The following is a 13,257-nucleotide window of genomic DNA, read 5'->3' as shown; positions in this document are numbered from 1 at the left end:
TAAGAACATACAAATTCGCTTACAGAAAAACACAAAAAAGTTGTGCAGACCATACAGTCTACGCGAGTGAAGCAGCGGCGCTAAGCTAGACTTGTATAATTACCAAACTGCGGCTTGTTACACTTACGACATAGTAGCGCCCGTAGGAAATTGGCGTCCTTGTCACGCCCTGGTCGTAGAAAAGGATGATGTACTGCACGAGGTACGCACCGTAGCTGAGTTTGGCGAGTGGCTGGAACCCATTCCACGACAGGAAAGTTTTCACTGGACCTGGAAACAAGTGGCACAAAGTGGTGAAACAGTTGTTTGAAAGTGGAGAACAGTAGACTCATCTCCTCGTCTGTGAAGTGATATAAAAATGAAAGACTTCAAGTGCCCTGTGGAGAGGATAGTGGGACTTCAGTGAGTAACCACAATTCATTCTTGGAGACTCGCAATTAAGACTGTTGGAATACCACTCTACTGCACCCATACAAGCTCACCTTAAAGTTTGGACGGTAAGGAAGATTAATGTTTAATATCGTGCAATGGTTGGATACTGACAATACAACGAATATTCTTTGTTCATAGTCTCATACTCCAACGATCTCGTCGTCCGTGAGGCGTTAAATTCTTCCTTTGTTCATCGTCAAAATACAAGAACATGGCCTGTAGTTTAAACGTTGTTGTTGTTGTCTTCAGTCCTGAGACTGGTTTGATGCTGCTCTCCATGCTACTCTATCCTGTGCAAGCTTCTTCATCTCCCAGTACCTACTGCAACCTACATCCTTCTGAATCTGCTTAATGTATTCATCTCTTGGTCTCCCTCTACGATTTTTACCCTCCACGCTGCCCTCCAATGCTAAATGCCCTCCCTTGATGCCTCAAAACATGTCCTACCAACCGATCCCTTCTTCTAGTCAAGTTGTGCCACAAATTTCTCTTCTCCCCAATCCTATTCATTTCCTCCTCATTAGTTACGTGATCTATCCACCTTATCTTCAGCATTCTTCTGTAGCACCACATTTCGAAAGCTTCTGATCTCTTCTTGTCCAAACTAGTTATCGTCCATGTTTCACTTCCATACATGGCTACAATCCATACAAGTACTTTCAGAAAAGACTTCCTCACACTTAAATCTATATTCGATGTTGACAAATTTCTCTTCTTCAGAAACGCTTTCCTTGCCATTGCCAGTCTACAATTTATATTCTCTCTACTTCGACCATCATCAGTTATTTTACTTCCTAAATAGCAAAACTCTTTTACTACTTTAAGTGTCTCGTTTCCTAAACTAATTTCCTTTTGTTGATGTTAAACGTTAGTGAAGAATAATTACCAGGCACCGTGCTAACTTCTTCCAGTCATTACTGATCAACGCATACAAGGTGTTTATTATACCCGGAGGAACGGTAGTACTGAGATAAAAAGTTAACTCGTATCAAATCCAGATAAAATCCCAAGTTTTCAGTGATTACTTCTACCAACGTTATTACTGGTTAAGTCTGACTGTCATAAAAGGACGAGGCTCTAACTTTTAAATACAGAGCACGGCATTTGATTGCCTTGCTCGAAGTTGTTGTTTTCGCGGCTTCCCAAATCACAGAGTCCCAATAATTAGAAGCGCAAGCTAGAATCCTCGTCTGTTGGAACATAATTTGGCCTTTATTCGCCAGGCAGCGCTCTGTCGCCACTGACTTTTAAGAATTTTGTTCTTAAGCTGAAGACAATGTTCCACACAGCGACAGTTGTTTCACCGCAGAATGGGAACCGTGCTACGTCACGGTTCTCCGTTGTTGGCTGAACGGCATCGTACCTTGGTTTCCTCGACAGACGGATTGAAAACCTTTTTCTCCTGAACGGTGTTATCAGATGGATAATCTAAGAGCCGAGTTTGTCCTTGTCCGAAATAGGAGACACTACTCAGTTAGTACATGCATCGACACTCCACAGCGGGCATAAACGTAAGCTACACACGTAGAGGGCGCCACTGCAGCATCCGCCGCGATGTTGTCATGATTTAATCTAGCCATTCAGATGCCATTTTGTGGCCATAAAAGTTGCAACCTCATCAATTTCACGACGGGCGGACTTGTCCTTTGACGACGATGATTGAGGCAGTCATCGAAAGCTTGAGATTTTTTCCGAAATTGGCTAGACAATTTAACCGAAAACTTTTTATCCAAAGAATTAGTTGAGAAAATTTTTCTAACCTGTAATACTGAAGACTGTGTTTCACTCATTGTTAGTCACCACTGATAAGTCTTGAGACAATCTGTGTTCATAACAAACACAACACACTCTTGTAACATTGCTCTCGGCACTCATAACTCACCACTCGTGTTGTAATTGACCACTTTCACAGAACTAGCCCCATTACGTAAGAATCGGAGAGAAAATCGGATCTGACGTTTCTAAGAAACTATCCTGATCTCCAAGTGATCCTGGGAAAACCACAAGAACCACAGTTCAAGACTTCCAGCCGTTTTTTGTCACTTCGACTTGTGTACTGCAGACTAACTTCGTCTGCCGCAACATCAAACCAATGTTGCAGCGTATGAACCGTATATGCTTTGGAATATGTGTGTTTTCATTATTTTGCAGATTATGCATACGAGGGTTATTCGGAAATTAAGGTCCGATCAGTTGCGAAATGGAAACCATAGTGAAAATCAAATATGTTTTATTTGCAACAGTTAGCTGCACCTTCCACCCATTGCTCTACCTAGTCACCGGTCCGACTTACGACATCTGTTCGTAGTGTTGTACTAACTATCCGGTACACTCGTCATAGAAGGCAGTCGCCTGCGCTTTCCGCCAATTCTCTGACGCTGGTCTTCAGCTCGTTATCTGTCTTAAAATGTTGATTTCGTAGCAAGCGGTTCATGCGAGCAGAGATGAAAACCAGAGGGATCCAATTCCGGGATGTATGGTGGACAATTAAGCACTTCCCATCGGAAACACTGCTGGACCGTCCTCATTATTCCTGTTGCGTGCGGCCACCAATTGTCATGAAGACGGAAATGCTTGACAATTACGTTATATGGAGTTGCATGAAATCAGTAAGCAGCCATAATTCTACCTAAGGACATCACACACATCCATGCCCGAGGCAGGATTCGAACCTGCGACCGTAGTGGTCTCTCGATTCCAGACTGTAGCGCCTAGAACCGCACGGACACTCCGGCCGGCGATCTTCTTTGGACTTTCTCAATCTCTCGAATCACACCCAACTGGTAAGGGTCCCATACAGACGAACAATACTCTAAGACTGGAGTAACTAACGTATTGTAAACAATTTCTTTTGCTGAAGGACTGCATCGCTTCACGATTCTACCAATAAACCGCCTTCTAGAGTTCACCTTGCCCGTTACTTGGGTAATCTGATCATTCCATTTGATATCATTTTGAATAGTCACACCTAGATACTTGACGGATGTTGCCGCCCCCAAAGACTGGGCATTTATTTTGTACTCGTACATTAATGGGGATTTTCGTCTTGTTATACGCAGTAGGTTACGCTTACTAATATTGAGAGATAACTGCCTGTCATTACACCACGCACTTATTTTCTGCAAATCCTCATTGATTTGATCACAACTTTCGTGTGATACTACTTTCCTGTTGACTACAGCATCATCGGCAAACAATCTAATGCCGCTGTCAATACCATCGACCAGATCGTTTACGTAAATCGTAAAAAGTAGCGGACCTATTCCGCTGCCCTGGGGCACACCTGAAGTTAAGCTCGTTTCCATTCAGGACACTGTCTGTTAGAGAACTTTATATCCAACAGCATATGGCATCGTATAGACCATAAGGGCGCACTTTTCGGAGCAAGCGACAGTGCGGAACTGAGTCGAACGCCTTTAGAAAGTCGAGAAATATGGCAGCAAACTGGGAGCCGGTATCTAGAGCCTGTTGTATATAATGCACAAAGGGGGCCAGCTGTGTCTCGCATGACCGCTGTTTCCTAAAACTCTGCTCGTTTCTGCAGATTTTTTTTTCTTAATTCCACAAAATCAGTAAAAAAATGGCTACAATGAAATAACATAAATAAGGTGACAAATAATTGCAGTCATAAATTACAGCATTCAAAGAATGAGTCTTTAGCAATAGCACAATTTAGCACCTTCACTGTCACCTTCAACCGGTGGCAGTTCAGCATTCACATTTTCTTCTTCTGCAGCCTGAGGTTCCTCAACATCGTTTCCCAGACCCAAATTAATCATTCAGCAAATCCTTGATGTGTGTACCTTCCAGGGTAAATTAAGTGGACAGAAGAGCAGTCCAGAACAGCGACATCGCAAAGGCCTTCACTGCCTTGTTATTTTTGTCAGTTCCAGCCTTCTAAACGCATCCTTAGGGAGTAAGAGATCTTCCTTTATATCAGACACCAGATGTTTGCCGTCATATTCTTGTATCTGCTGTACTACTGATTTATTTTTCATGTGTGACTTGCCGGGAACGTGACTCAACCTATTCCCTCTCTACTAGGAGTCCAGTTCCTAACCTATTCCCATTTTGTTGAAGATAATTCGGAGCATGTTACCATATTTCTTATTGTGATCCTGTTTTTAAGTATTTTCTCGAATTCATTTTTCATATACATCTTGTATTCAATATGCTCATCGCTCCCAATATTGTTAAATCATAACGTGTATATTTGCCCATTAACAAAATCACTGCGTTATTTTTTGCCTGAGGGTGGTAACTTTCCTCTGGTCTGAAGAAAATGTTAGTCGGTACACAGATGAGCTTCTCAGAGTCTAGAAAGGGCTTCATGTCTGGACACCAAATATGTTCCATGATTACAACAAATCGACGTCAGTGAAACTGGCCGGTAATTACGTGCATCCGATTATGTCCCCTTTTTACAGATTTCTATGACCTGGGCCTTCTTCCAGTCCTGTGGAATTTTCCACTGTTCCAATGATCTCTGGTGCTCCATTTGTAGCATAGTCAACATGTAATCTTACGGGGATACCGTCTGAGCCAGCTGGCGTCTAAGGATCTTCACTGTTTTACAATCTCAGATACACTAAACATTGTCAGCCATCCTTGCGTTTGCTCGATAAATGAAAGGGGAAATGGTGCTGCAATCCTATATCGTAAACGAGTTTTTGAAAGCTAGGTTTAGAATTTCGGCCTTCTGTTTATCATTATCCGTCACATTACCCGTACTGCAAGAGAAGATATTGAATTATTTTGAATTATTTGTGGCGTTCATAGATTTTATGTACGGCCACAATTTTTGGGATTATTTTTAGAATGTCCAGATCAAATATTGCTTTCAAATTAGTTAAAAGAATCTCTCATTGACCTTTTAACAGCTGCTTTCATTTCGCATAATTTCTGTTTGTCAGGGGGCAGTGACTCTGTTTAAAACGACTGTGCAAAAATTCTCTGCTTTCTCAGCAACTTCCTAATATATTTGTTGTACCAAGGTGGATCCTTTCTCTCCCCAATATTTTTGCTAGGCATGTACTTCTCCAGCACGTGGTAGACAATGCCTTTAAATTCCGTTTCCGACCAAAGATACTCAATATCTTTGTGTCCCGTGGTAAGTGATTGGAGCTGACTATGAAGATATTCATTAAGGACACTTTTATTTGCTTTCCCAAACAAGAGAACTCTATGTTTTTTTTTTTTTTTTTTTTTTTTTTTTTTTGCAGCTTCCACTGACATAGAAGCCACAAGGACAGTATGGTTGCTAATACCTTCTTCTGGATTAACTTTCTCAAAAAGATCCAGTCTGTTTGTCGCCAAGATATCAAATATGTTCCCATCTCGACTTGGTTTTCTAATCAGTTGCTCATGGTTGTATGTTGAGAGCTCTCCTAGAATAACTTCACACGAGGCTTTGCTTCTGCTCCCTGTGATAAACGTGTAATTTTCCCAGTCAATGGATGCCAGATTAAAGTCTCCACCTATAACTAATAGATAATTTGGATATTTATTTCCTATGTACTCAAGACTTTCCCTGAAACATTCTGCGACGTTGGTTGCGGATGCTGGTGGTCTATAAAAAGATCTTAATACAGTGGTCAATCCTGGTCTGATTGACAGTTTTATCCAGACTGGCGGGAGACACTATTTTCTAGACCTCTTTACGTACTTACTGTGCGCTCAGAACGGAAAAGAGCGACAAACGCGATACTAGAAACGCTTCCCAATACATGTACAAAAGTTCCATCGGATATTCCTGTGGTTTAGATTTCGAAATGTAACCGTATATGAGATAAATATACCAATGAATATTCACGCTGTGACTGTCTGAGTGGTATCAGTGCGAAATATTCATATGCAGAAGTTGACATCAAAATACAGACTTCGAGCGAAGAAATGTGGTAAATAAATGAAATGGTTCCTGCTGTTCCAGTAGATCCAGTAATTACGATGAAATATCGATAGTCTGCCCAGCAAATGGGCCTCTGCATGAACCATGGAACGCCAGGAGTGGGATGGCGGAAGCAGCAGCACACTCGTCGCCAGTAACCAACTACCAGAAAGAGCAACATGTACATGATGCTACAGGACTGGCAGTGTCGCGTCAGGGAGTCTAGTGGTGGAACTCGTGATTGGAAACCGAGAGCTCGCAGAATCGAATCCCGGTCGCACCACCGAAATTTGCAATTTGCTTTAATCTAGATCTCACCTCCCACCGAAGGTGAGGAGTTGCCGGGAGCGACATGTCGTTCGGATTCCACGTCAAACTGTACACCCACTTTCCCCGATACGATTACTGGGGTAGATTAGGAACGCGCAATTCACCAAATTGATGCCCAACTTAATTAGTTCAAAAAATGGCTCTGAGCACTATGGGACTCAACATCTTAGGTCATAAGTCCAATAGAACTTAGAACTACTTAAACCTAACTAACTTAAGGACATCACACACACCCATGCCCGAGGCAGGATTCGAACCTGCGACCGTAGCAGCCACGCGGTTCCGGACTGCAGCGCCAGAACGGCACGACCACCGCGGCCGGCAACTGAATTAGTTGCACCTGGCCATTGGGCCACACGAAATCCCTACATATAACAAAAATGGATGTGTGTACGTTCCACATCTCCTCCTAAAATGATGGACTGATTTCAACGACATTTGATGCACATATCGTTCACTGTCAGGCAACAAACGCGGTGGGCGTAAGTACCACGTACGTACAAGAGTTCTGGAGATATGACATCATAAACAACGAGATGCATTAAAATTTCTATTCAGATTTATTGCTTCTGTGTTACTAACTGTATTCGCAGCAGATTTCGCAGACAGTGTAGATACACTAAGTGATCAAATGATCCGGACACCTGGCTGAGAATGACTTATAAGTTCGTGGCGCCCTCCATCGGTGATGCTGGAATTCAATATGGTGTTGGCCGACCCTTAGCTTTGATGACAGCTTTCACTCTCGAGGGCATACGTTCAATCAGGTGCTGGAAGGCTTCTTAGGAAATGGCTGCACATTCTTCACGGAGTGCTGCACTGAGGAGAGGTATCGATGTCGGTAGGTGAGGCCTGGCACATCCCAAAGGTGTTCCATAGGATTCAGGTCAGGACTCTGTGGTCGGTCAATTATAGGGATGTTATTGCCGTGTGCCTCCCCCCATGAACCATGGACCTTGCCGTTGGTGGGGAAGCTTGCGTGCCTCAGCGATACAGATAGTCGTACCGTAGGTACAACCTTACCACAACGGAGGGGTGTCTGTTGAGAGGCCAGACAAACGTGTGGTTCCTGACGAGGGGCAGCAGCCTTTTCAGTAGTTGCAGGGGCAACAGTCTGGATGATTGACTGATCTGGCCTTGTAACAATAACCAAAACGGCCTTGCTGTGCTGGTACTATGAACGGCTGAAAGCAAGGGGAAACTACAACCGTAATTTTTCCCGAGGGCATGCAGCTTTACTGTATGGTTAAATGATGATGGCGTTCTCTTGGGTAAAATATTCCGGAGGTAAAATAGTCCCCCATTCGGATCTTCCCTCAAGAGGATGTCGTTATCAGGAGAAAGAAAACTGGTGTTCTACGGATCGGAGCGCGGAATATCAGATCACTTAATCGGGCAGGTAGGTTAGAAAATTTAAAAAGGGAAATGTATAGGTTAAAGTTAGATATAGTGGGTATTAGTGAAGTTCGGTTCGGTGGCAGGACGAACTAGACTTCTGGTCAGGTGACTACAGGGATATAAACACAAAATCAAATAGGGGTAATGCAGGAGTAGGTATAATAATGAATAGGAAAATAGGAATGCGGGTAAGCTACTACAAACAGCATAGTGAACGCATTATTGTGGCAAAGATAGATACGAAGCCCACACCTACTACAGTAGTACAAGTTTATATGCCAACTAGCTCTGCAGATGACGAAGAAATTGAAGAAATGTATGATGAAATAAAAGAAGTTATTCAGATAGTGAAGGGAGGCGAAAATTTAATAGTCCTGGGTGATTGGAATTCGGTAGTAGGAAAAGGGAGAGAAATGGTTCAAATGGCTCTGAGCACTATGGGACTCAACTGCTGTGGTCATCAGTCCCCTAGAACTTAGAACTACTTAAACCTAACTAACCTAAGCACATCACACACATCCATGCCCGCGGCAGGATTCGAACCTGCGACCGTAGCAGTCGCACTGTTCCGGACTGCGATCCTAGAGAAAAGGGAGAGAAGGAAACGTAGTAGGTGAATATGGATTGGGTCTAAGAAATGAAAGAGGAAGCCGCCTGGTAGAATTTTGCACAGAGCACAACTTAATCTTAGCTAACACTTGGTTTAAGAATCATGAAAGGAAGTTGTATACATGGAAGAACCCTGGAGATACTAAAAGGTATCAGAAGATTATATAATGCTAAGACAGAGATTTAGGAACCACGTTTTAAATTGTAAGACATTTCCAGGGGCTGATGTGGACTCTGACCACAATCTAGTGGTTGTGACCGGTAGATTAAAACTGAAGAAACTGCAAAAAGTTGCGAATTTAAGGAGATGGGACCTGGATAAACTGAAAGAACCAGAGGTTGTATACAGTTTCAGGGAGAGCATAAGGGAACAATTGACAGGAATGGGGAAAAGAAATACAGTAGAAGAAGAATGGATAGCTTTGAGGGCTGAAGTAGTGAAGGCAGCAGAGGATCAAGTAGGTAAAAAGACAAGAGCTAGTGGAAATCCTTGGGTAACAGAAGAAATATTGAATTTAATTGATGAAAGGAGAAAATATAAAAATGCAGTAAATTATACAGGCAAAAAGGAATATAAACGTCTCAAAAATGAGATCGACAGGAAGTGCAAAATGCCTAAGCAGGGATGGCTAGAGGACAAATGTAAGGATGTAGAGGCTTATCTTACGAGGGGTAAGATAGATACTGCTTACAGGAAAATTAAAGAGACCTTTGGAGATAAGAGAACCACTTGTATGAACATCAAGAGCTCAGATGGAAACCCATTTCTAAGCAAAGAAGGGAAAGCAGAAAGGTGGAAGGAGTATATAGAGGGTCTATACAAGGGCAATGTACTTGAGGACAATATTATGGAAATGGAGGAGGATGTGGATGAGGATGAGATGGGAGATGCGATACTGCATGAAGAGTTTGAGAGAGCATTGAAAGACCTGAGTCGAAACAAGGCCCCCGGAGTAGACACCTTTCCATTGGAACTACTGACGGCCTTGGGAGAGCCAGTGCTGACAAAACTCTACCATCTGGTGAGCAAGATGTATGAAACAGGCGAAATACCCTCAGACTTCAAGAAGAATATAATAATTCCAATCCCAAAGAAAGCAGGTGTTGACACATGTGAAAATTACCGAACAATCAGTTTAATAAGACGCAGCTGAATATAAGAACACGAATTCTTTACAGACGAACGGAAAAACTAGTAGAAGCCGTTCTCGGAGAATATCAGTTTGCATTCCGTAGAAATAATGGAACGCGTAAGGCAACACTGACCCTACGACTTGTCTTAGAAGAAAGAATAAGGAAAGGCAAACCTACGTTTCTATCATTTGTAGACTTAGAGAAAGCTTTTGACAATGTTGACTGGAATACTCTCTTTCAAATTCTAAAGGTGGCAGGGGTAAAATACAAGCTATTTACAATTTGTACAGAAACCAGATGGCAGTATAAGAGTCGAGGGGTATGAAAGGGAAGCGGTGGTTGGGAAGGGAGAAAGACGGGGTTGTAGCCTGTCCCCGATGTTATTCAATCTGTATATTGAGCAAGCAGTAAAGGAAACAAAAGAAAAATTCAGAATAGGTATTAAAATCCATGGAGAAGAATAAAAACTTTGAGGTTTGCCGAAGACATTGTAATTCTGTCAGAGACAGCAAAGGATTTGGAAGAGCAGTTGAACGGAATGGACGGTGTCTTGAAAGGAGGATATAAGATGAAGGAGGATATAAGATGAACATCAACAAAAGCAAAACGAGGATAATGGAATGTAGTCGGATTAAGTCGGGTGATGCTAAGGAAATTAGTTTAGGAAATGAGACACTTCGAGTAGTAAAGGAGTTTTGCTATTTGGGGAGAAAAATAACTGATGATGGTCGAAGTAGAGAGGATATAAAATATAGACTGGCAATGGCAAGGAAAGCGTTTCTGAAGAAGATAAATTTGTTAACATCGAGTATAGATTTAAGTGTCAGGAATTCATTTCTGAAAGTAGTTGTATGGAGTGAGGCATGTATGGAAGTCAAACATGTACGATAAATAGTTTGTACAAGAAGAGAATAGACGCTTTCGAAATATGGTGCTACTGAAGAATGCTGAAGATTAGATGGGTAGATCACATAACTAATGAGGAAGTGTTGAATAGGATTGGGGAGAAGAGAAGTTTGTGGCACAACTTGACCAGAAGAAGAGATCGGTTGGTAGGACATGTTCTGAGGTATAAAGGTATCACCAATTTAGTATTGGTTGGCAGCGTGGAGGGTAAAAATCGTAGAGGGAGACCAAGAGATGAATACACTAAGCAGATTCAGAAGGATGTATGTTGCAGTAAGTACTGGGAGATGAAGAAGCTTGCACAGGATAGAGTAGCATGGAGAGCTGCATCAAACCAGTCTCAGGACTGAAGACCACAACAAACAAACTTTGTCGTGTGACCACTCCGTCACAGACGGTGCGTTATGAACAGGTTCTGAATTGTGTTGAAACATGCAATCGGAATTACCGAATTGCTCTGCAACAATGGGAAGCAAGAAGGTGCTTAAAACATGAAAGTAGGCCTGTGCTGTTTTAGTGTCACGCAAAACAACAAGGGGTGCATGCTCCCTCCGTGAAAAACACGACCACACTATAACACCACCGCCTCCGAATTTTACTGTTGGCACTAAATAAGCTGGCAAGTGATGTTCATCGGGCATTCACCATACCCACTCTCTGCCATCGGATCACCACATTGTACACCGTGATTCTTCACTTCACACAACGTTTTTCTACTGTTCAGTTGTCCAATGTTTACGCTCCTTACACCAAGGGAGGCGGCGTTTGGCATTTACCAGCATGATGTGTGGCTTATGAGCAGCCGCTCGACCATGAAATCCAAGTGTTCTCACCTCCCGCCTACCTGTCATAATACTTGCAGCGGGTCCTGGTGCAGTTTGGAATTCCTGTGTTATGGCCGGGATAGATGTCTGCCTTTTGGCGGTCTCTGTCAGTCAACAGATCAGGTCGGGATGTACGCTTTTGTGGTGTACGTATTCCTTCAAATTTCCACTTCACTATCACAACGGAAACAGTGAACCTAGGAATGTTTAGGAGTGTGGAAATCTCGCATACAGACGTATGACACAAGTGACACACAACCACCTGACCATGTTCGAAGTCGGTGAGTTTCGCGAAGCCCCCCATTCCGCACTCACACGACGTCTAATGACTATTGTGGTCGCTGATATGGAGTACCTTGCTGTAGCTGGCAGCACAATGCACCTAATATCAAGAACATATGTTTCTGGGGGTGTCCGGATACTTTTGATGACATAGTGTATATGCCGCTAAATCTCCTACAGACTTATGTCATGCTACCAGACAAACTTTAAGGGATAAGACGACATTAACACTGAGATGCGTGATAAATTGCCGCATTGTGAATGACGTTTAAACGGAGGTGCCAAAAGTAATGGGATATCTCCTAATCTAATATCGTGTTGGACCCCCTTTTGCCTGGCGTAATGCAGCAGCTCGGCGTGGCGTGGATACAAGTCCTAGGAAGTCCCATGCAGAAATATTGAGAACTGCGGCCTCTATAGCTGTGCATAATTGCAAAAAATGTTACGGTGCAGGACTTTGTGTACGAACTGACCACGAACATGAAGTCCATGAATGGCTGAAAATGCTCCTCAAACAACCAAATGTAACAGTTTACAGTCATGCTCGGTTCAGTCTATTCCATGTAAACACAGCCCACACCATTACGGAGCCACCAGCATCTTGCACAGTGCCTTGTTGAGAACTTCGGACTATGGCTTCGTGGGGTCTGTGCCACATCCGAACCCTACCGTCAGCTCTCAAGGAACGCCGTCGACAACTGCGATGTCTGTGGTGAGAGGTAATACTAGAAAGTTTCTATTTCGGCACTATATTGACACTGTGGATCTTGGAATACAGAATTCCCTAACTATTTCCGAAATGGAATGTCCCATGCGTGTAACTCCAACAACCATTCCTCGTTTAAACTCTGTTAATTCCCGTCGTGCGGCCATAACCACTGCGAAAACGTATTCACATGAATCACCTGAGTACAAATGACAGCTGTGCCAATAGAGTGCCCTTTTATACTTTGTGTACGCAATACTAGGTGTATATGTGCAAATCGCTGCCCCATGATGAGTCTTTGGAAGCCCCTGCAGAAATATTGAGCCATGAGGCCTCTACAACCGTTCACGATTGCGAAAGTGTTGCCGCTGCAAGATTTTGTTCACGAACTGACGTTTAGATTATGTCACCTCATTGTAAATGTATTCAATCTTTGCTCTGAGCTTTATTAGCAACAAATTTTGCAGACAGTATCTACATACGCCTCTGAATGTACCTACAAAATAATATCATGGTACCACACATTGTTGGCGTCATAAACGCTGAGATGTGTGAAAAGCTGCCGCACCATGTATGACGTTTAAATTTATTACTTCTTTTCTACAAACTCTATTCGAAAGATATTTCGCAGAAAGCATCCACACATACCGCTGAATGTTCCCACGCAAGTATATCATTGTACGACACACAGTTCAAGACATAGGACGTCATACACACTGAGATGCTTCAAGAACGCCGCGTCATGCATC

The 13,257-nt window shown here is 42.9% G+C and overlaps 1 protein-coding gene across 1 annotated transcript in view; it reads right to left on the bottom strand.

Moving 5' to 3' along the window:
• LOC126281967 (nose resistant to fluoxetine protein 6-like) overlaps window positions 1-13,257 on the bottom strand; it is a 381,389-nt gene that overhangs the window by 15,816 nt on the left and 352,316 nt on the right. Inside the window, exon 12 of the mRNA XM_049981343.1 lies at window positions 128-270. Within this exon, the coding sequence (XP_049837300.1) occupies window positions 128-270 (143 nt within the window). The remainder of the gene's footprint in view (window positions 1-127; window positions 271-13,257) is intronic.

Source organism: Schistocerca gregaria, chromosome 7, assembly GCF_023897955.1.
Source record: "Schistocerca gregaria isolate iqSchGreg1 chromosome 7, iqSchGreg1.2, whole genome shotgun sequence".
Taxonomy (NCBI): Eukaryota; Metazoa; Arthropoda; class Insecta; order Orthoptera; family Acrididae; genus Schistocerca; species Schistocerca gregaria.
The sequence above is the reverse complement of the archived record's forward strand: the minus strand, read 5'-3'. Positions and strand labels throughout refer to the sequence as shown.